Source organism: Suncus etruscus, chromosome 12 (genome assembly GCF_024139225.1).
Source record: "Suncus etruscus isolate mSunEtr1 chromosome 12, mSunEtr1.pri.cur, whole genome shotgun sequence".
Lineage (NCBI taxonomy): Eukaryota > Metazoa > Chordata > Mammalia > Eulipotyphla > Soricidae > Suncus > Suncus etruscus.
Genome location: NC_064859.1, coordinates 40,641,380 through 40,663,955, shown reverse-complemented (window position 1 = coordinate 40,663,955; position 22,576 = coordinate 40,641,380). Strand labels below are relative to the sequence as shown.

Genomic DNA, 22,576 nt, shown 5'->3' with positions numbered 1-22,576 from the left:
CACAATGGTTCCAATAAAAAATGAAAATAATAAAGAATTAACAACAATTCTTAACAAACTCTTTCAAAACATCATAGTAGTGAGGGAAATACACTCCACTTATTCTATGGGACCAGTTACGTTAGGGACACCAAAACCAGACAAAGACCATGTATGTACATATCTGCTATTGGGTCTATATTTAGAGCTCTAGTTTATTCTGTAGATGATAGTCTTATTATGGCAGAAATGAGATTCCAGATAAGTACTTTTCAGTGAAGAGAGTGAACATCTTAGTCAGGGTTCCTCAGTCAGAGTTTTCTCCTTAGAGAACCAGGAGGGTGTTTTATATGTGCATGGAGGAAGAGACAGCCTGTAAGCAGTGAGAAGGGAGGAAGAGAGGGAGGATGGGGAAAGAGAGAGATTTAAGGAATTGGCTTGCATAACTGTGAGACTAGCAGCCAGTCCAAAACTGTGTAGGACAAGCCAGCAGGCATGATTTTCAGGGAAGAGCTGTATGTAGTGTGGATTTATGAAGGCTGTCTGCAGTCAGAATTTTCTCTTCCTGGAGGGGCACTAACCTTCTGTTATGATCATCATTTGAGAAACTGAAGAGATAGTACAGTGGGCAGGATGCTTGCCTTGCAACTAGCCAACCTAGGTTCTATCCCCACCATCAACTATGGTACCTGAACTCCAAGAGTAAGCCCCAAATGCAGATCCAGGAGTATGCCAGGAGCACCACCCAATGTGGCCCAGTCCCCTCCCCCAAATTATATTATTTGAATGAATAAATCCACTTGAGCAATATGGTTAATAATTTTCTTAAAAAATCTACAGATATAAATATTAATCTCATTCAAAAAATACCACTCCAAAAAGTCACAACGAGTAAAGTTTTACTTTGGTATGCATGATAACAGCAGTACCTATAACTAAAAACAAATAAATTTTTTAGAATATCATCTACCCAAATGTACAGCACAAGAGACTTTTTAAGATCTCTTAAGGTCATTGATTAAGAGGTCCAGGTAATTTCCATAAGTCTTTGACATATTAAAAATAAAAGTCTTTGACATATTGATTAATTTATTCTGGTTTACTTAAATCACTTGTATACAGCTGGATCCCTCATGTCATCAACTCCAGATTCTGAAAACAATACTTGAAAAAAAAAGATTGCATCTCAGACCAGCTGGTTCATTGTAAAATGATATACTAAGGGATTATGCTCAGTAAAAAAAAAAATTAGCCAAATTAGGAGGAAAGAATGTGGCTTTCTCTTGTTTCAAGCCAGAGACTGTTTGTAAATGCCAAGTACTTCAATTAGTTTTCTTTACTTAACATATGCCCCAGGCAAGGAAAACTTTAAGATTATACTAGACTGGTCAGTTAGATTGCAATTGGTTAAGGAGTACCTAAACTTCCAGCTTTTGCTTGTAGAGTGCCTCCTTAGAAAAGCAAACCTTCTTTGGACTCTTCCCCTCCCTTGTTTTCAGATACTAATTGAGACTCAGTCAAGCCCTTAAAATGGCAGCAGTCTAGCTTCTGGTGCTTAGAGTCAAAAGTTCACTTCTTTGTTAGAAGGGCCTTGTCCTGTTTTTTTTTTTTTTTTTTTTTTTTTTTTTTATGAAGTTATTTTATGGCATACCTGAGTTTCTAATTGATAAATAAATATTTTTTAAAGAAGGCAACACAGCAGAAGGACATGATAGTGTATATCATTATAGAAATAACTGAAGGAAAATTTTATTTCCCCAAAAATCTATTTGACAGAAAGGAGGGAGAATAATGTAGGAATAAAGATAAGACAAAGGCTTAAATGTAATTAATACTTGAGGAAAAATAGTCATCCAAAAATTTTCTTCAAGGAGACTGACAGATTTGGTCCCATTCTCCTTCTGCTGCTTCCCTGTAATGCAAGCCAACTTCAGAACAACCTCTGGAATAAGAGCCTTAGAAATTCACTCATTCAAGTTCCCTGGGCTTTGTGAATAGACTAGCTGGTGGTGACAGTGCCCTGGGTGCCTGTGATAGAGGTTGATTTAAGTTCATAAACCAAGAATAAGCTTCTTTGAAAAGTTTGACTCCAAAAGATTTTGGTGTGCAATATTTTAAAAACATTCTATTAACATGTTTTAAAATGTTGGGGATTTTTAAATGCTGGAGATGCTGGGGATTTGTCTGTCCTGGGCCAGCTGCATGCAAGGCAAATGCACTACCAACATGCTACCACTCAGGCTCCAATTTTATTTATTTTTTATTGGAAGATAGGGGTATAGCTTTATATACCTCCTTAGTAAGTCAGCACTCCCAGCCCTAACATTTCAGTGCCATCCCACCACCACAAAGACCCTTCTCATCCCTTCTAGCCCTACCCTGCCCCTGGTAATTAGTAAAATTTGAAGTATATAGTGAATTATTTATTTAAGTTTTTGGGCCATGGCTGATGATCCATAGGGGGTATTCCTGGCTATGAACTCAGAAATTTATCCTGGTGGGGCTCAGGGACCATATGGGATGCTGAGATTGAATCCGGGTAGGCCCTGTGCAAGGCAAATACCTTGCCCACTGTTCTGGCCCGCATAATATTTTTTTTAAATCCTGTGATTTATAATACTTTAAAAAAATAAAAAATTGGACCACCATGAGCTACAAAGTTGTTTATGATTTAGTTTCAGTCATACAATATTCCAACATCCATCCTTCTCCCACCATTTTTTCCAGTTACCTTACATCCCTCCCCCTCTATCTCTCTCTCTCTCCACCCTCTTCCTTTATTTTCTTTTAGAAAGGTGGTTTGTAATATTGTTACTGAAAGGGTATCATGATATATAACCTTACCTCCTTTCAGCACCAAGTTCTTGTCCAGAGTTATCAATACTTTTTTTTACTATTTCGGGTCACACCTGGGACTGCTCAGGGGCCACTGAGCTCAGAAATTGCTCCTGGCTTTGGGATTATATGGGATGCCGGGGTATCGAAACATGGTTCGTCCTGGGTCAGCCATGTGCAAGGCAAACACCCTACCACTGCGCCATCGCTCAGGTCCCCAGAGTTAGCAATACTTTTAATTCTACTTTTCATACATTCATTATTCTAACACCACACCCATCACCAGAGAGCCCAATTCCTTCCGTCAGTGTCCCATGGATTCTTTCCATTCCCTCCATTTTCCTCTGAGACCTCAATTCTAGATATAAAATCTTCAGTTTTGATCTTTGGCCATTTATTATTCTCATACTATAGACATATAGTGTTAATGTTCACATATAGAATTAGATTAATCTAATGTTCATATTTGTAACTATTAATATGTGAATAGTATAATACATTAATGGTTAACATAATTATAATGGACTAATCCTTTATGTATTAATAAGAAGTACTTTTCATTATGGTTTTTTTTTGTTTTTGTTTTTGTTTTTTTTTTGTTTTTGGGCCACACCCGGCGATGCTCAGGGGTTACTCCTGGCTGTCTGCTCAGAAATAGCTTCTGGCAGGCACAGGGGACCATATGGGACACTGAGATTCGAACCAACCACCTTTGGTCCTGGATCGGCTGCTTGCAAGGCAAACACCGCTGTGCTATCTCTCCGGGCCCTCATTATGTTTTATATTTTCAAATCTTGTTCTAATTATACATCCTCTTACATATATAGTAATAGATAAGCATGGATAATATATTTTTCTCTAAACAAAATGTAGTGAGTGATACTTTAAAAAAATTTAAAGCATAACTTTAAAATTACTTAAAGCATAACTGATGTGTTTATCAAGTCATAATTTGTCAAAATTTTCCCATCTTACCTTAATTGTAAGTCTTGACTGCACAGTATAATCACCCAGGAAGCTATTTTGAAAAGTCTTAACAAAATTACTAATGTCCAGACCATTTAGAATCTGAGTTGGCCCCTATCATAAGTATTTTTAAAAATTCCTCAGAGAATTACACTATGCAGGGTGATGACCACTTATCTCAGTAGAAATGAGATCTGTAGGTCTAGTGAACTTGATTTGTGAGAGATTATATTATAAAATGCCATTTCTCAGGGAAGGAGAGATAATATGAGAGTCAAGGCACTAGCTCGGCTTCATTCTCAGCATCATATATAGTCCCCTTGAGCACTGCTGGTATGACCCAAAAAACAAAAGCCAAAGCAAAATGCTTTTTAATTTTTAGCACTCCCTTCAGGTCCTCTGACTCTGCTCATCCCAGTGGAGCTAAAGGTACAAGTCCTTTTATACTTGCCCTCCAGAAGTAGTTAGATAAATGTCTAAAATTTTATTTAAATATTTTACAGTTCCCTGATTTGTGACATCTGCTGATTTTCAAATGCTGAAAATATTTTGTGTGATCACTTCTACAGTACAGATGTTTCTAGGTAGTAGATCAGTAACTGGATGTATATAGTAGAGAGGCACATGGTTCTCTTTCATGAACCAGCTCTAGGCATCAGTGCTGCCTTCTCTGATTCATAGTTATATCTTCCTCCTCTGAGCCTACCTCTCATAGGCAGTAGTGGAAGGTTGAGACTCCTAGACAAATTGCTTAACATTGGTTCATGACAGCTATCTCTCAGTAAAATAAAGTATAAGGAAAGCATGTCCTTGAATAATGTCATTCAATTTAATATGATGGTGATCAATTTTTCTCATCAACATTATAATGAAATGACACTAAACTGAACAACATAATTTGAGCACTTGCTGTACTGTTTTCCATCTGTCATTGCTGAATTCTAGAGAGATTAAGTGGAGCATTTTATCCCAGTTTGAATCACTTTCCCAAACTAGTAAATTATGGAGCCAGGATTTAAACCTGGATTTTCTTTTCTTTTCTTTTCCTTTCTTTTTTTTTCTTTTTTCTTTTTTTCTTTTTTTTTTGTGTGTAAGTGTTTTTGGGGGGTCACACATGGTGGTGCTCTGGGGTTACTCCTGACTCTGCACTCAGAAGTTGTTCCTGAAGGCTCCGGGGACCATATAGGATGCCAGGAATTGAACTGGAGTTCGTCTTGTGTTGACTGCATCCAAGGCAAACACCCTACTGCTCTGCTATGGCTCCAGCCCCTGAACCTGGATTTTTTTGTTTGTTTGTTTGGTTGGTTGGTTTTTGGTTTTTGGGCCACACCCGGCAGTGCTCAAGGGTTACTCCTGGCTGTCTGCTCAGAAATAGCTCCTGGCAGGCATGGGAGACCATATGGGACACCGGGATTTGAACCAACCACCTTTGGTCCTGGATCGACTGCTTGCAAGGCAAACGCTGATGTGCTATTTCTCCAGGCCCTGGTTTTTTTTTTTTATCCCAAATTTAATGTTCTTCTAACATAGTCTGTTTTCCATCTTCATTTATGTAAATGAGGCCTGTCAGTTTGGTGGAGGCTAAAGGGAGATGAAAAGTACAGTAAGATTCCTGCCATCTGTTTTGTGAATTAGTTCTGTGTCAATCCAAAAGCAGGTAAGCATACTTCTTAAAATTTGTGTGGTCTAACAGAGCACACCTTGATAAAAATCAAGGTGGGCAGAACTAGGGTGGTTCATTTAATACAATTGGCTGATGAATTGTGATTCCAAAAATAGAACCAGGAATTGAGTCTGTGGATAACCAGTCAAATGTGGAACACACCTGGGACTCAACACAGTGGCTAAGGAAATACGGCCTGAAAGCACAGAAGCTGTCATTTTATGATGTTCTTGCTGACTGCTCTTTCCGCCATGTTGATGGGATTGTAGATATAAAAGTCAAACCAGACAATGAGTTCCTGTGCACCAGTGCGGTAAGTAGCAAGTTCCTGGTGAGAAGCTTGCTTATCCCTCAATCTCCTGGTTTCATTTAATCCAAGGACAGGACCCAGGATGAAGATAGTATGCAAAGAGGCCTGTGAGGGTTTCCATGAAGAAGGATGCTTCTGTTTCTCATCCTTATATTCCCTAAATGGTACTGAAGGGACTGGAGGCCAAGTCTTGATTCGTTCCTAAATACAATTGAGCTATGCAATAATTACGAACTAGATAGCACTGTAGATAGGGCTGTAGAAGTTTGGGCATTAAGAGTCTCAGATTAGTCAAAATTATGCCACTTGCTGAAATAAACTGCTGATGAATATGCCCCAAACAGGCATTTCTATTGTGCTCTTATCATCTTAAAATGCATTAATCTAAAACTGAAGTTAGCATATAGTAAGTATAAAATTGTATCCTAAGAGCATCAAAAGAATGGACATAGAAAACCTTCTACAACTATGGTTACATTAGTGACAAAGATTCTGAAAGAAATACTTCTCAAAATCCCAACTCTACCTCACTTTGGAAGGATAATGATTTACAACAGAAACACTCAGCTTTAGAATGTTCATGGACCTAGGATTAGGTCTCCTGGACAAAACTTTGCCATTCTCAGATGAGGACACTTTGAGAAACACTGATGTGTAGGACAGGAATTAGAAGACTACTTCACAGATTTAAAATTATAGAAAGATTGCAAAGTATTGCAGGAAGAAGTAAAATTAAGATAATGTCTATTTTAAATATGCAAACAGGAAGGCAAGCTTTTTGGAAAAGCAATATAAACTCAGGTACCTACATGAAGTGAAAATAAAAATATGTGGGGCCGGAGAGATAGCACAGCGGAAGGACATGCATGCAGAAGGACAGTGGTTCAAATCCCGGCATCCCATATGGTCCCTGAGCCTGCCAGGAGTGATTTCTGAGCATAGAGTCAGGAGTAGTCCCTGAACACTACCGGGTATGACCCAAACCCCCCCGCCCCCCCAAAAAAAGAAAGAAAAATATGTATGGCAGAGGAGATGGGTTAGTAGAGGTGAGTGTTACAGGAAATGAAGAGCAATCTCAAATGCATGGTCACTTCATACAGTCTTGTTTTGTTTTGGTTTTTTTTTTTTTGAGTCATACCCAAAAACATACCCTGTGGTGCTCAGGGGTTACTCCTGGCTCTGAGCTCAGAAATCACCCCTTGCAGCTCAGGAGACCATATGGGGTGCCAGAAATTGAACTCAGATTCGTCTTGGATCTGCCTTGTGCAGGGCAAATACTGTACTGCTGTGCTATTTCTCCTGTCCGCTTCCTACATTCTTGAAGGTGCCTATTAAAATCCAAAATAATGTTGACATGCCTTTGGGTCCCACAGGTGAAAACCCCATTCTCTCTCACTCCTTATGCAGTTGGTTAGGTGAGAGAGAGAGAGAGAGAGAGAGAGAGAGAGAGAGAGAGAGAGAGAGAGAGAGAGAGAGAGAGAGGAGAGAGAGAGAGGAGAGAGAGATCAGTGAAAAGAGAGAGCATGTGTGTGTGTGAGAGTGTATGAGAGAAAGAGACAGAGAAAGAGACAGAGAGAAAGAGAGAGAGACAATATGTGTGTTTAAAAGGGCTCTTGAGAAAGTACATTGCTAGGAGATGCTGTTTTTGCTCTCTTGCATCTGTGTTTACAACGAGGACTAGAAATGAGGTAAATTGAGAACTTAAATTAGAAAAATGCAGAATTAACTCAGGATTTGCCTCCTGGCTTATATCCTGAGATGCAGAGTAATTGTCCTAGCACAGGGAAATTCTTATTTCCTCCCCTAGCACAGTTTTCTGGTTCTGTGGTCATTATAAAGTAATGTTATTAGTTCAGGAAATTGTTAATTTAGGAAATAGCTATGGCTTTTTAATGTATTAGATCCCAGATATTTAGAAATGTTTCTTCTTTCCCACTTGGCCATAACTCACTGCTAGCAAGTCACAGTGTTGTCCATACAGCTGCAGTTCTGGTTCTGACACTTTGTTACTCTTTCTTAATCATTTAAAGTATGATTTTGAAGGGCCCATTTGAAATTTTTGTTTGTCAGCGGTAATTTTATCGCAAATATTTTTTTGATACTTCATACATACTAGTAATTTTCACAATTAGACCTCCAATCTCAAGTCCTTCATTGATCTTCACCCTGATACCTGTGTTATTGGATGTCTAGTAGACATCTCAAACCTAATGCATCACGTGTTCAACTTTGACCTCTAATGTTGTAAAGAGCATGATTACAACTCCATTTTGTTTAGTTCTGTGGCCCAAAACTTAAGTCATGACTCCTTTTTTTCTCTCATATTCACATCAGACCTTCCATTAAATCCACTGTTTCATCATCATAATAATTCAATAATTCAGTATCTGCTCATTTGTTACTCATTCTGCAACCAAATCTAACTCACTTCCAACTCTGCTTCTGACATTTGCTATATATTCCCAACAAAACAACTAGTTTTCCTTGAAAAAATATGGTTTTAGAAATGCTGCCTTAAAACTATGAATTGTCATTGCTCTAAGAAAGACAATGTTAAATTCTCAATGGACAAGAAATGTCTAATTACATGTGGCAATTGAAGATTAACAGAATGTATTGGGGTATTATTTTACAATAAATAAAAATACAGAACCATTGTTGTAGTCTTAAAATATTAACAATATCACATGTCAGTTATACCCAATTTACAAAATTGTGCTCTCTTTTTATTTTTTAGTTTTTGGGCTACAGCTGACAGTGCTCAGGGGTTATTCCTGGCTCTGCATTGAGGAATTATTTCTGGTGGGCTTGAGGAACCATATGGGATTCTGGGAATTAAACCTGGGTTGGCTGCATGCAAGGCAAATGCCATGACTGCTGTACTATTGCTCTGCCTAGTATCACCTGTCATGTTGAAGGCTTTGGAAGGCTCCCTTTTCACTGAGAGGAAAAGCCACACTTATTTCCATCTGCTGCCAACTTTATAGAATCTGTTTCCTACTCCTCTACCTCCTTATAGCTGTATTTATTGCTTTCCTCATTGTTTCTGATACACCAACCTTAAAATTCTACAGAGGAGTGTTCCCAAACTTTCTCTAATCTTCTGCATGACCTTGCTCTATTCCTCCAGGTTTTTTCTCAGGTTTCAATTTTCTTTGAGATTCTTCTACATTTTTAGTATCTGGCATTATAGTAATATAATACTTGACAAATTTAGAAATCAGTTGGATTAGTAATAGGTAGTGGTAGATGTTATAAAAGCTCTCTTTTGGAAATTCTTGTCTTTGGACCAGTTCTGAGGGTCCCAGTAGAGGGTGCAGGATGTGGAATGGAGTTCTTGGCTACTCTCCTCATTTAAAGTAAGAAATAATAATGATATGGGGCTGGAGCTATAGCACAGCTGTAGGGCATTTGCCTTGCATGTGGCTGACCCAGGACGACTTTGATCCCATCCCCGGTGTCCCATATGGTCCTCCAAGCCAGGAGTGATTTCTGAGCCAGGAATAACCCCTGAGCATCACGGGGTGTGGCCTCCCCAAAACAAAAAAAAAATACAGAGATAATAATGAAAGATATTTTCTGAGTCTCTAGTTCTACCTCTAGATGATCAACAGACTCTCTAATCCACATGAGCTCACTGTTAGCATAATTTTTGCATATTTATTATTGTCCCTATTCAGCACCCCTGTCAAGAACTCTGCATCACAACTATGTGTGACAGAAAGACAGACAGTCAGATATAATAGGAAGTGAGAGACAGAGTTTACCTGTGGCAAACATTGGCTTCTCTAAAACACTGATAGTATTACATGTTTCTTTCTTACCATTACTATGGTACATGTTTTTATTAATGATTAAAAGTTTTTTATCATGATAATACTAAGAGCTTTATAAATTAGGCAGAGAAATGTCTAGAGACCTTTCATCTTTTTTTTTTTTTTTTTTTTTTGTTTTTTTTTTTGAGCTATACCTAGTGGTGCTCAGGACTAACTCCTGGTTTGGTTCTCAGGGATGACTCCTAGCATGTTCAGGAGACCATTTAGGGTGCTGGAGATTGAATCAAGGTCTGCTAGGCTAGATGTAAAGTCCATGTCCTACCTGCTATACTATTACTACAGTCCTTTTTTCTTTGGAAACTGTCTGACTTCTCTCCTTTTTTTTTTTTTTTTTTGTCTTTTCCTTAGGAAACCAACAAGAAGACAGTTCATGCAAAATATTGCAGTAAATTTGTTCATGCTCCCTGGAAGGATGGGAGTTTGGTTCATGTATGCATAACCAAGGAAAAGTGCACATGGTACACAGAGAGAATTCGTGCAGTTCTGGCCCAGATCCATAGGAGGTTGGTATATTTAAAGAGTGTAAATATGGTGTAGGTATGACTGAAGTTCCCTAGAAATTTATTTCTGCTTGACTTTTGGGTTAAAAAAAAAAGCTCAATGAAGAGCAAAATGGGCAATAAATATTCAGTCAATATCTGTGGTTAGCTTTGTTACTATATATAATATATTATATATCAATATATAAATCTTTATAATTATAAGCTTTGTTATTTGTAACAAAGGAGGATGTTTGGATTTAGTCTAAACTGCTTCCATGCTAGTTGCAGGATTGATAATGCTGACTTACTTTATCACTGGGAGGCTAGAGAACGTTCACTTTATACTTGTGAGCTTAGTGTACAAATGCAAGTTCACATGCTTGTGAGTTTAGAGTACAAATGCTGTGCTGCAACATCACTTTAGGATGGATGATTGACCTTAAAGTACCAGGATGACACTACACAGCTTTAAACCATGAAATTCATCTAGGTATACAGGCTCTTAGGTCAGATAAAATTGGATTTTAATCCCTGCTCTGTCACTTGTGAGGCATGTAGCAAATCTATTTCATATTTCTTGCTCCAATAAAGCTTAAAGGAATGGTAATAGAATTATCAGAAAATAAATAAATAAAAGTCAATTTATGAGTATTGATTGCTGTATGTTTTTAATATTTCTTAATCTAATGTTGGTCAATTTCCCTTGTCCTTTAAAAGAGTTCTTTTAATGCTTCTTGCAAAAACTGCTTTCAAGGCTATGAATTCCCCAAGGTGTTGTCTGTTCAGGAAGCTTTGTACCATTCTTTCTAATCTGAATAACTTTTCTATTATTCTTGGTGAGGTGTTATTTCATTGAGTTTTGTACTAAATCCTTCCATACTCTTTTGAATTTTCCTTGTAAGTAGGTTCCTTTCTTTGATCTTGCTGCTTTCAATATTCTGTCTCTATCTTTGGATTTTGTCATTATGACTATGATGTATCTTGGAGTTGTCCTAGTTGTGTCTATTTTTGCTGGGGCCATTTGGGCCTCTTAGATCTTGGTGACTATGCTGGGAAATTCTTATTGATGATTTCTTTTACTGTTGTTTCTTCATTAAGTTTACATCTTTATTTTTCAGTAACTCTGATGATTCTTACATTGTTCCTCTTAAGCTCATCCCATAGTTCTCTGGTATGCCATATTCATTTCTTGTTTAGTTGTTTTGGGGTCATACCCAGTGGTGCTCAGAACTTACTTGTGGCTCTGTGCTTAGAGATAATACTTAGCAGGGTTTGGCAGACCATATGGGATGCCAAGGATCAAATTGAAGATCAAACTCTGGTCAGCTACACGCAAGACAAGCTATTATGTTCATTCATTTTCATAATATTTTCTACTTTCTATTCCTTTCTATTTCTATTTTTCTACTTTCTGTTCTACTTTCTATTCCTATATAGTAGTCTTCTATTTCTTATTTTAAAGCTCATTGATCTTTTGCCCAATTACTATTATTCTGCTTTTCAGAATGTCTATTGAGTTTTCGATATCATCTACCATGCTCTTCATTTCTTTCATTATACTTGCAGTTTTTTCACTTTGATTTTCATAATTTCTTGTGCATTGCTGACTACCTGTATTATTGTTTCTTTGAGATCATCGATCATCTTCACTCATCATTCAACATTATCCTCAACATCACTAAAGATGTTGTCTGAGGGTTTACTGAGCTGGTTGGTGTTGCTTATATCTTCAGTGATACTATATTTGCTCACTGAGCTTGGTGGGCTTCTGTGTATTTTCTCTTTTGGTTTTCTAGTGTTCTTGCTATACTGGGGTAAGTCTTTGTTGTTAACCTCCCTGGAAAATGCTGAGAGATTTGGTTGGAAGTTGCCCTCTTTCTTCTCTTCTTGTTCTTGCAGCATAACAGAAAGCATAACTGAGAGCAGCTTGTAATTTGTTGTGTAGTTCTGTCATGTGGCCTGCATGCATGCCTCAGGAACTATGGTGTGGCCCCTTACTAGAGTGTAAGTCAGGTGTGGGGTTGCTGGCTCTTACCCGATCACAAGGGACTGTACCTCCTGTTTTGAAATTGCCCAATGATGTCAGTCTTACTTGGGATAGCAGAGAAACAAACACAGGTCAAGTTTAAGAATTTTTGGGTTTTGTTTTTAGGAAGGTTTTTAATTACTAATTAAATTTCTTAAAAACATAAATAAATGATCCTGTCATATTCATTTTCTAATCAGTTTGGCTATCCCATGGAGCCTTTCAAAGAATCTTTTACTGTCACAGGGATTTTTTAAATCCTATATACATACATATATGTATATATACATATATATGTATATATAAAATTATAATTTAAGATGAACATATATATGTATATATACATATTGTTTGAGGGCCACACCTGGCAGTGATCAGGGTTTGCTTTTGGCTCTGCCCTCAGAAATTACTCCTGGCAGGTTGAGGCACCATATGGGATGCTGAGGATCCAATTCAGGTTGGCCATGTGCAAGGCAAAATTTCTCTCCACTGTGCTATCATTTCAGCACCTGTTTTATATATTTTTGAGTGAGTATTGAGGTTTCTTATAGTAGTTGTGTCCTTTTTCTTTCAGTTTTGTAAGTTTTTTTTCTTTAGTTATTTTGAGTTCTATTAGGTCCATGAACATTTAGAATTATTATGTTATGATAAACTGACTTTATTATAACCCTGAAATTTCTGATAATATTAACTCTGTTCTGATATCCACTTAGTCTCATATAAATTAACCTCCTCAACTTACTTTAAATTCTTCTTTTTGGGGGGTCCATACCTGGCAGTGCTTGGGGCTTACTCCTATCTCTGGACTTGGGGGACTATAGGATATGCCATGTCAGCCACATGCAAGGCAAACTCCCTGCCAGCTGTATTCCTGCTTTTGATTTTTTTTCTGTCCTTTTCTGCTTTTACCTATCCTTGTTTTATGATGAAAAGGCCTCCTTTAATTAGTCGTAAGATCACCTATGTTTTATGTGTTTTTTTTCCCCTTTGGATATAAACCTAAGATATTGCTATTTGTATTATATTTGCCTCACTGTTTCTTATGTTAAACACTTTTCTGCCTTTTTTAACTTAAAAACTTTTTTTTCACTTTTTTTTATTTAAACAACTTTATTACATACATGATTGTGTTTGGGTTTCAGTCATGTAAAGAACACCACCCATCACCAGTGCAACATTCCCATCACCAATGTCCCAAATCTTCCTCCTCCCCACCCGACCGCCACCTGTACTCTAGACAGGCTTTCTATTTCCCTTGTACATTCTCATTATTAGGATAGTTCAAAACGTAGTTATTTCTCTAACTAAACTCATCCCTGTTTGTGGTGAGCTTCATGAGGTGAGCTGTTACTTCCAGCTCTTTTCCTTTCATGTCTGAAAGTTGTTATTGCAAAGTATCTTTCATTTTTCTTAAAACCCATAGATGTGTGAGACCATTCTGCGTCTTTCTCTCTCTCTCTGACTTATTTCACTCAGCATAATAGATTCCATGTACATCCATGTATAGAAAAATTTCATGACTTCATCTCTCCTGACAGCTGCATAATATTCCATTGTGTATATGTACCACAGTTTCTTTAGCCATTCATCTGTTGAAGGGTATCTTGGCTGTTTCCAGAGTCTTGCTATGGTAAATAGTGCTGCAATGAATATAGGTGTCAGGAAGGGAATTTTGTATTGTATTTTTGTGTTCCTAAGGTATATTCCTAGGAGTGGTATAGCTGGGTCATATGGGAGCTCAATTTCCAGTTTTTGGAGGAATCTCCATATAGCTTTCCAAAAAGGTTGAACTAGACGGCATTCCCACCAGCAGTGGATAAGAGTTCCTTTCTCCCACATCCCCGCCAACACTGCTTGATCTCATTCTTTGTGATGTGTGCCAATCTCTGGGGTGTGAGGTGGTACCTCATAGTTATTTTGATTTGCATCTCCCAATGATTAGTGATGTGGAGCATTTTTTCATGTGTCTTTTGGCCATTTCTATTTCTTCTTTGTCAAAGTGTCTGTCCATTTCTTCTCCCCATTTTTTGATGGGATTAGATGTTTTTTTCTTGTAAATTTCTGTCAGTGCCTTGTATATTTTGAAGATTAGCCCCTTATCTGATGGGTATTGAGTGAATAGTTTCTCCCACTCAGTGGGGGGCTCTGGTATCATGGACGCTATTTCTTTTGAGGTGCAGAAGCTTCTCAGTTTAATATATTCCCATCTGTTAATCTCTGCTTTCACTTGCTTGGAGAGAGCAGTTTCCTCTTTGAATATGCCTTTAGTCTCAATGTCCTGGAGTGTTTTACCTATGTGTTGTTCTATGTATCTTATGGTTTCAGGTCTGATATCGAGGTCTTTCATCCATTTGGATTTAACCTTCGTACATGATGTTAGCTGGGGTTCTAAGTTCAATTTTTTGCAAGTGGCTAACCAGTTGTGCCAACACCACTTGTTGAAGCGGCTTTCATTGCTCCATTTAGGATTTCTTGCTCCTTTATCAAAAATTAGGTGATTGTATGTCTGGGGAACATTCTCTGAGTATTCAAGCCTATTCCACTGATCTGAGGGCCTGTCCTTATTCCAATACCATGCTGTTTTGATAACTATTGCTTTGTAGTAAAGTTTTAAGTTGGGGAAAGTAATTCCTCCCATTTTCTTTTTCCCAATGATTGCTTTAGCTATTCTAGGGTGTTTATTGTTCCATATGAATTTCAAAAGTGCCTGATCCACTTCTTTGAAGTATGTCATGTGTATCTTTAGAGGGATCACATTAAATCTGTACAATGCTTTGGGGAGTATTGCCATTTTAATGATGTTAATCCTGCCAATCCATGAGCAGGGTATGTGCTTCCATTTCTACATGTCCTCTCTTATTTCTTGGAGCAGAGTTTTATAGTTTTCTTTGTATAGGTCCTTCACATTTTTAGTCAAGTTGATTCCAAGATATTTGAGTTTGTGTGGCACTATTGTGAATGGGGTTGTTTTCTTAATGTCCATTTCTTCCTTATTACTATTGGTGTATAGAAAGGCCATTGATTTTTGTATGTTAATTTTGTAGCCTGCCACCTTGCTATATGAGTCTATTGTTTCTAGAAGCTTTTTGGTAGAGACTTTAAGGTTTTATAGGTAGAGTATCATGTCATCTGCAAACAGCGAGAGCTTGACTTCTTCCTTTCCTATCTGGATTCCCTTGGTATCTCTTTTTGCCTAATTGCTATTAGGAAGTATTTTCAGTGCTATGTTGAATAGGAGTGGTGAGAGAGGACAGCCTTGTCTTGTGCCAGAATTTAGAGAAAAGGCTTTCAGTTTTTCTCCATTGAGGACAATATTTGCCTCTGGCTTGTGGTAGATGGCCTTAACTATATTGAGAAAGGTTCCTTCCATTCCCATCTTGCTGAAAGTTTTGATCAAGAATGGGTGTTGGACCTTATCAAATGCTTTCTCTGCATCTATTGATATGATCATGTGATTTTTATTTTTCTTGTTGTTGATGTTGTGTATTATGTTGATAGATTTACGGATGTTAAACCAGCCTTGCATTCCTGAGATGAAACCTACTTGATCATAGTGGATGATCTTTTTAATGAGGCATTGAATCCTATTTGCCAGGATTTTGTTGAGGATCTTGCATCTGTATTCATTGTTGTGTATGTAAATATTTTAGGGGATTACTATGTTACTCACCCTGAACTGATTGGTGATTGTGCCCTACCCTAGGGTGTGACCTGGCATTCTGCCCCCACCCTAGGGTAGTTCCTGATTCTGCTTCCACCATTGGTTGGTATCTGATCCCACCATGATTCTGGGGAATAAAAACAAGGGTCTGTGGAAGGCCAGGGCTTTTTGCCTGGAACTGAAGCTGAGTCTTGGGACTTCAGTTTTGTCCACCGAATAAAGCGAATATTTCCACGAGCCTGACTGTCTGCGAGCTGTTTACCCGCCATTTCAACTCAGAACCGTGGGCTAGACAGGGTGGCAGACGCGTGCTCCAAGCTGGAAGAAAAAGGCCTCATCCTCCATCAGTCAACCTCTTCAGGGGCTGACTTGCTACATTCATCAGCGATATTGGTCTGTAATTTTCTGTTTTGGTAGCATCTCTGTCTGGTTTAGGTATCAAGGTGATGTTGGCTTCTTAAAAGCTATTTGGAAGTGTTCCTGTTTTTTTGATTCATGAAAAAGTCTTGCCAGGATTGGTAGAAGTTCCTCTTGAAAAGTTTGAAAGAATTCATTAGTAAATCCATCTGGGCCTGGAATTTTGTTTTTGGGCAGACATTTGATTACTGTCTTAATTTCCTCAATAGTGTTGGGTGTGTTTAGAAATGCTGCATCCTCTTCATTCAACTGTGGAAGATTTTAAGAGTCCAAGAATTTATCCATTTCTTCCAAGTTTTCATTTTTAGTAGCATAGAGTTTCTCAAAGTAGTTTCTGATTACCCTTTGGATCTCTACCATATCAGTAGTGATCTCTCCTTTTTCATTCCTAATACGAGTTATCAAGTTTCTCTCTCTCTTTCTTTGTTAGTTTTGTCAGTGGTCTATCAATCTTGTTTATTTTTTCAAAGAACCAACTTCTGCTTTCTTTGATCTTTTCGATTGTTTTTCAGGTTTCCACTTCATTGATTTCTGCTCTCAGATTTGTTATTTCCTTCTGTCTCCCTATTTTTGGGTCCTTTCGTTGAGTACTTTCCAATTCTATGAGCTGCGTCATTAAGTTATTCAGGTTTGCCCCTTCTTCTTTCCTGATGTGTGCTTGCAAAGCTATAAATTTTCCTCTCGGTACTGCTTATGCTGTGTCTCATAGCTTCTGATAGTTTGTTTCTCCATTGTCATTTGTTTCTAGGATTGTTTTGATTTCCTCTTTGATTTCATCTCGGGCCCACTGGTTATTCAGTATGAGGCTGTTTAACTTCCAGGTATTAAAGTTTTTCTTCTGTTTCCCTTTGTAGTTCACATATAATTTCAGGGCCTTGTGGTCAGCAAAGATAGCCTGCAAAATTTTTATCCTCTTGATATTATGGAGGTATGTTTTATGTGGTAGCATGTAGTCTATCCTGGAGAATGTCCATGTACATTAGAGAAGAATGTGTATCCAGGCTTCTGGGGGTGGAGTGTCCTGTATATATCTACTAGGCCTCTTTCTTCTATTTCTCTTTTTAGGTCTAGTATATTCTTGTTGGGTTTCAGTCTGGTTGACCTGTCAAATGTTGACAATGCCGTGTTGAGGTCTCCCACAATTATTGTGTTGTTATTGATATTAGTTTTCAGATTTGTCAACAATTTTATTAAATATTTTGCTGGCCCCTCTTCGGTGCATATATGTTTAGGAGAGTGATTTCTTCCTGCTGTACATATCCCTTGATTAATACAAAATGTCCATCTTTGTCCCTTACAACTTCCATAAGTATAAAGTTTACATCATCTGATATTACTATGGCCACTCCATCTTTTTTATGGGTGTTGTTTGCTTGGATGATTTTCCTCCAGCCTTTTATTTTGAGTCTATGTTTGTTCTGACTATTCGGGTGCATTTCTTGTAGGTAGCAGAAGGTTGGATTGCGTTTTTGGATCCATTTAGCCACTCTATGTTTCTTAACTGGTGCATTTCGTCCATTGACATTGATAGAAAGAATTGTCCTGGGAGTTAGTGCCATCTTTATATCAGAGTTTGCTGTGTCTGTTGGTCAGTCTTGTCTTAAAGTAGGCTGTTCAGTTTTTCTTTTAAGAATGGTTTTGAGTCTGTAAAGTTTCTGAGCTGTTGATTGTCTGTGAAACCATGTATTGTTCCTTCAAACCTGAAAGTGAGTTTTGCTGGGCGCAGTATTCTAGGCAAAGCATTTATTTCATTGAATTTTGTCACTATGTCTCACCATTTCCTTCTGGCCTTGAGTGTTTCCGGTGACAGGTCTGCAGTAAATCTAAAGGATGTTCCCTTGAATGTAATTTCTCTTTTCGATCTTGCTGCTTTCAGAATTCTGTCTCTATCTGTGAGATTCATCATTGTGACTAGGATGTGTCTTGGGGTGTTTTTTCTGGGGTCTCTTTTAGTTGGTACTCTTTGGGCATGCAGAATTTGATTGCATGTATTCATTAGCTCTGGTAGTTTTTCTTTAATGATGTTCTTGACCGTTGTTTCTTCCTGGAGATTTTTTTCCTGGGTCTCCGGGACACCAGTGATTCTTAAGTTGTTTCTGTTGAGCTTATTATAAACTTCTATTTTCATCTGTTCCCATTCTTTGAGTACTTTTTCCATTGTTTGATCATTTGCTTTAAGACTTTTTTTCCAATTTCTTCTGCTGTATGGAGTTGTTATTCATCTCATCTTCCAGTGTACTAATTCTGTCCTCAGCTGCTGTTAACCCATGGGAAAGTTCAACCATGTTTTTCTTTAATTCATTTAATGTTAATCTTTAATTCATCTACTGAATTTTTCAGACCTGAAATTTATTATTTGACCTGAAATTTCAATTTGGAGTTTTCTGATTTCTATCTTCATATTCTCTTGATTCTTATTAGTGTTCTCTTCTATACTTTCTTTGATTTCTTCGAACATCTTCCATATTGCGACTCTAAACTCCTTATCTGAGAGACTGACTAGTTGGTTTGTTATGTTCAAGTCATCAGAGTTGCCATTGTCATTCTCTATGTCTGGCACTGGCCTGCATTGTTTCCCCATTGTTATACTTTTATTGTGGGTTTTTCTACGTGTTGTGGTTGTATTCATTGGCTAAATGATGTGCACGGCCAGGAAGCTAAGCGGAGCAGCTGTGCTCCTCTGGTTCCACCCTTTCTGGGCTTGTAAACTCACCTCCAGGGAAGGTGAGCCGTCCTCAAATGAGCCACACACAGAATGAAATCAGGTCGAAAATGGAGCACAGCACAGAAGACAGGCAGATAGGGGTGCTGGCATCTGAGTTCCAGCAGAGTTCAGTGGTTTCCCCTTTCTGGGCATGTAAGCTCAGCTCCAGGGAAGTCTCCAGGGAAGGCGAGCCTTCCGCAGATGAGCCACACACAGGATGAAATCAGGCCAATAATGGAGTACAGCACAGAGGACAGAGATAAGAGTGCTGGCATCTGAGTTCCTGCAGAGTTCAGCCTCCAGCACAGTTCTTAGTGTAATTTTTTCTTCTTGTTTTAATGGCATTCTTTTGCGGCCGTGCTCTGCTGGAGCCTCTTTTTGGCCCACTCCCAAGAGGTTCAAGCGACAGGACAGGAGACAGACACACACAGGCAGCACTCACAATTTCTCACCGTTGGGCCCCACTGAGCAAGCGTAGTTTCATAGATTTTCCCAGCCTGACGTCACACACAGGGGACCTGACTTTGGCAAAGTACTGCTTATAGAGGAGACAGACACACACAAGCAGCACTCACAATTTCAACTTAAAAACTTTTTATGGTTCCACTTTCTCTATATGACATATGTTACCAGTTTGCTTTGCTTAGGATGGATACTCCTGAGTACATCCCTGGCACCTCTTTATTCTTTGCCCAGCATTGCTATGTGTGATCCTGGTGATTCCTGAACACTTGTCAGTCCCTTACAACCTGGAATGGCAGGATTCCTGGGTACCTACTGGGTATGGCCCCTCTGGGAGTCGGATGGGGGAAAAGGAGAAGACTCTTGGAAGTTTTATTTCCCTTTTCACCATTAGTTTTCTACAGTTTTCTTTTATGTTCACTATAAATCCATCATCCACTAAAATAGATTTAAATATAAACAGATTTAAATTAATTTAATACATTAAAAGATAAATTCTAGTGCAGATTTTTTAATGATTTATCAGCTCTTTTAATCAGAAAAAACTCTATTTTTACTTTATTGGGAGATTTGGATATAAGCCACACTTATAGTACCCAGAGCTTAGTCATGGCTAAGTGCTTAGGTATCATTCCAGGCATTGCTAAGGGGATCATATGGGTGTCAGATATTAAAACTTGGTTGACTACATGGAAATCAAATGTGTTACTATCTCTGTACTATCTCTCAAATCCAATTTACTTTTACTTTTGGAAGCTTTTTTTTTTTTTAAATCTAAGTGTTAGAAGCATAGGTTTATAGTTTAATATCTCACTACAATGAAACTCTTCCTTGTTTTTGCGGCAAGAGAGCTTGTATACATTTTGATAAAAAGTTTCATTTCATTTTATGGTGTCTGGACTTTTCAGATTTTTATCTTTATTGTTGGATTCATTGGCCATCTTATGTGCTTTGATGTGGGTTTAGTCATTTTTTCTGTTTGGATTCTTTGAGTTTGTGAAGGTATCTTGTTTTCAACAAAACTAGAGACATTTGACAAAAATATTCTTCAAACATATTTAAAAATATATTTTTATTCTCAGATTCAAATTTCAAATTAGACTCACTGAGTTGGGTATGGATGTCTGTTTTTGTTCATTGTTTACCTTTTTTCTTTGTGTTTTATTTTGAATTGTCTCCTATTGTGATTTATTTTTCCAAGTCTTTCTAGCTTCTAATTTACTGTTAATACTGTGCTGTGTGTGTGTGTGTGTTTGTGCATTGTATATATGTAGGTAAATGACTTGGAATAACTTTGATTCTTTTTCCTTTTCCTTTTGTTTTGGGGGTCACACCGTGCAATACTCAGGGACTATTTATAGCTTGGTGCTCAGGGGCCACTTTTGGTAGTGCTGGTAGTGCTCAGGTAACCATAGCTATATGCAGTACCAGAAATTGAACCTGGGTCTCCTGCATGCAGAAAGCATTTTCTGCAATCTGCTGAGCTATCTCTTTAGCCACTTGGATTTTTTTTTTAATTATGTTTGCATTGTTCCAGAAAACCCCAAGTTTAAGATTAACTAAGGCAATGCTCTGCTTGATGCTTCAGGTATTAAGGAAGATTTTTCCTACCTAGTTGGAAGAGAAATTATTTCCAGAGATCTGTAAGCTGAGGGGTTGATCTGCCTACTCCTGTTTGGCACTTTTTTCTGACTTCAAAAATCATTTTCATGTGTGCCCTGGTAATTACTTGGTCGAAATCTCCAAGGTACACTTCAGCAGCTCTTCAGATTTCATTGCTCTTAATCCCTTCATCTGTTTCTTTCCACTCTAACTCCTGTGTAGCAAACCCCTCTTCAGTATTTCCCTGTAAATTCTAGTTGCTTAGATCTTGCTGAACTCTGAATATATGGTTGCTCTGCAGCTTTGAAGTTAATTTATATTTGAACATGAATTATAGAAGTAGTCCTAATTATATAGCCACCTGGTGCTTGGTTATTAAAGGGATATGGACTTGATACTGTCCAAACTTTCATTGAAGTTTTAGGAATGTACTGGCTTTACTAACTAAACTTTAGTAATTAGAGCTGGATGAATAAATTAGCTGAAGTCATAACTGAGGCCCTCAATTTATTAGATGACTGGAAGTGATTTACTTTTGAAAATATCGGAGTGGTATTTATGGCATATTGAATTTACTAGTTCTTTTGACTTGAATTGATGATGGATAGTGGAGGAAGGTCGTAACTAAGAGAGCCAAGTTGGATGTAGGAATTTCCATTGAAAACTCTCCGTGAATAATTTAAAAGGTTACAGAACACTGTGTACAAACACTATAGCACAGTTTTGGCTTGCATAGCTGTTTCACTGAGTTTTTAGGAAGGTGAGATCATTAGCACAGATGCTAACCATTTATTATGCAACCCATTTTCTGTCTAGGATAAAATGGTTACAGAATAGGAGTGAAAATCTTTTTGGAAAAGTATGCACTGATTACATCTACATCCTTATTGATACATCGCACTCAATGCAGGGGAAGCTGGATTTGGTGAAGGACAAGATCATCCAGCTTATCCAGGTTAGAGGGGAGTGGCCGGAGTGTTCCTTAGGGGGCACGTATATCAGGAGTGCACCCACTCACCCTCACCTGTATCCCTGAGAGGTATACTCTGAGCATTTCTTTAAAAATCCACAGGGAAGCCATTTTCAGACCCCTCCCTTTTTCAGCTATGGGAACTCCAGTTCTCCTTTGTAGCATGTTCTTCCATGGGTGGTTCATCTTGTAAGGCCTGGTGTGAAGGGAGTTTCTAGATTAGGGTTTTGCTCTCCTGATATCTGTGCACACCTTTGTTCTTTTCTAGATGATCCTCAGCCTAGTGTTTTCATTTTTGCTTCCACTGATAGCAGGAAACAAATTGTTGGGGCTGGTGCATTCTGCTCCAGAATTGATATGTGGAAGGAGCAGAGCCAAGGGGTCCTCTAAGTTGTGTGGACTGAAGCACATCTCCTTCACCTCCTGATTTCTACATTCTATCCAGAATTGAGTATTATTGGATTGTCATGAGCCAGTAGCACTGTTCCAAGTATTAATTAACATGAAAAATAGTTGTGGGGAATGTTTGATATATAATAGAATAGGAATTGTAATTTGGTAAAAGACAGATGAAATGTGTGGTCTGTTACTGAATAGGAGCTTTACCAAAAAGATGACAGTTTTTATTCTTCTCCAATGTACATGGGACATTCTCCAGGATAG

General features: G+C 38.1%; 1 protein-coding gene across 1 annotated transcript in view; it reads left to right on the top strand.

Moving 5' to 3' along the window:
- Positions 1–22,576, top strand: part of VWA3B (von Willebrand factor A domain containing 3B) — a 240,712-nt gene that overhangs the window by 94,304 nt on the left and 123,832 nt on the right. The window contains exons 8-10 of the mRNA XM_049784589.1: positions 5,560–5,756; positions 9,938–10,092; positions 21,760–21,898. Coding sequence (XP_049640546.1) covers positions 5,560–5,756; positions 9,938–10,092; positions 21,760–21,898 — 491 coding nt within the window. The remainder of the gene's footprint in view (positions 1–5,559; positions 5,757–9,937; positions 10,093–21,759; positions 21,899–22,576) is intronic.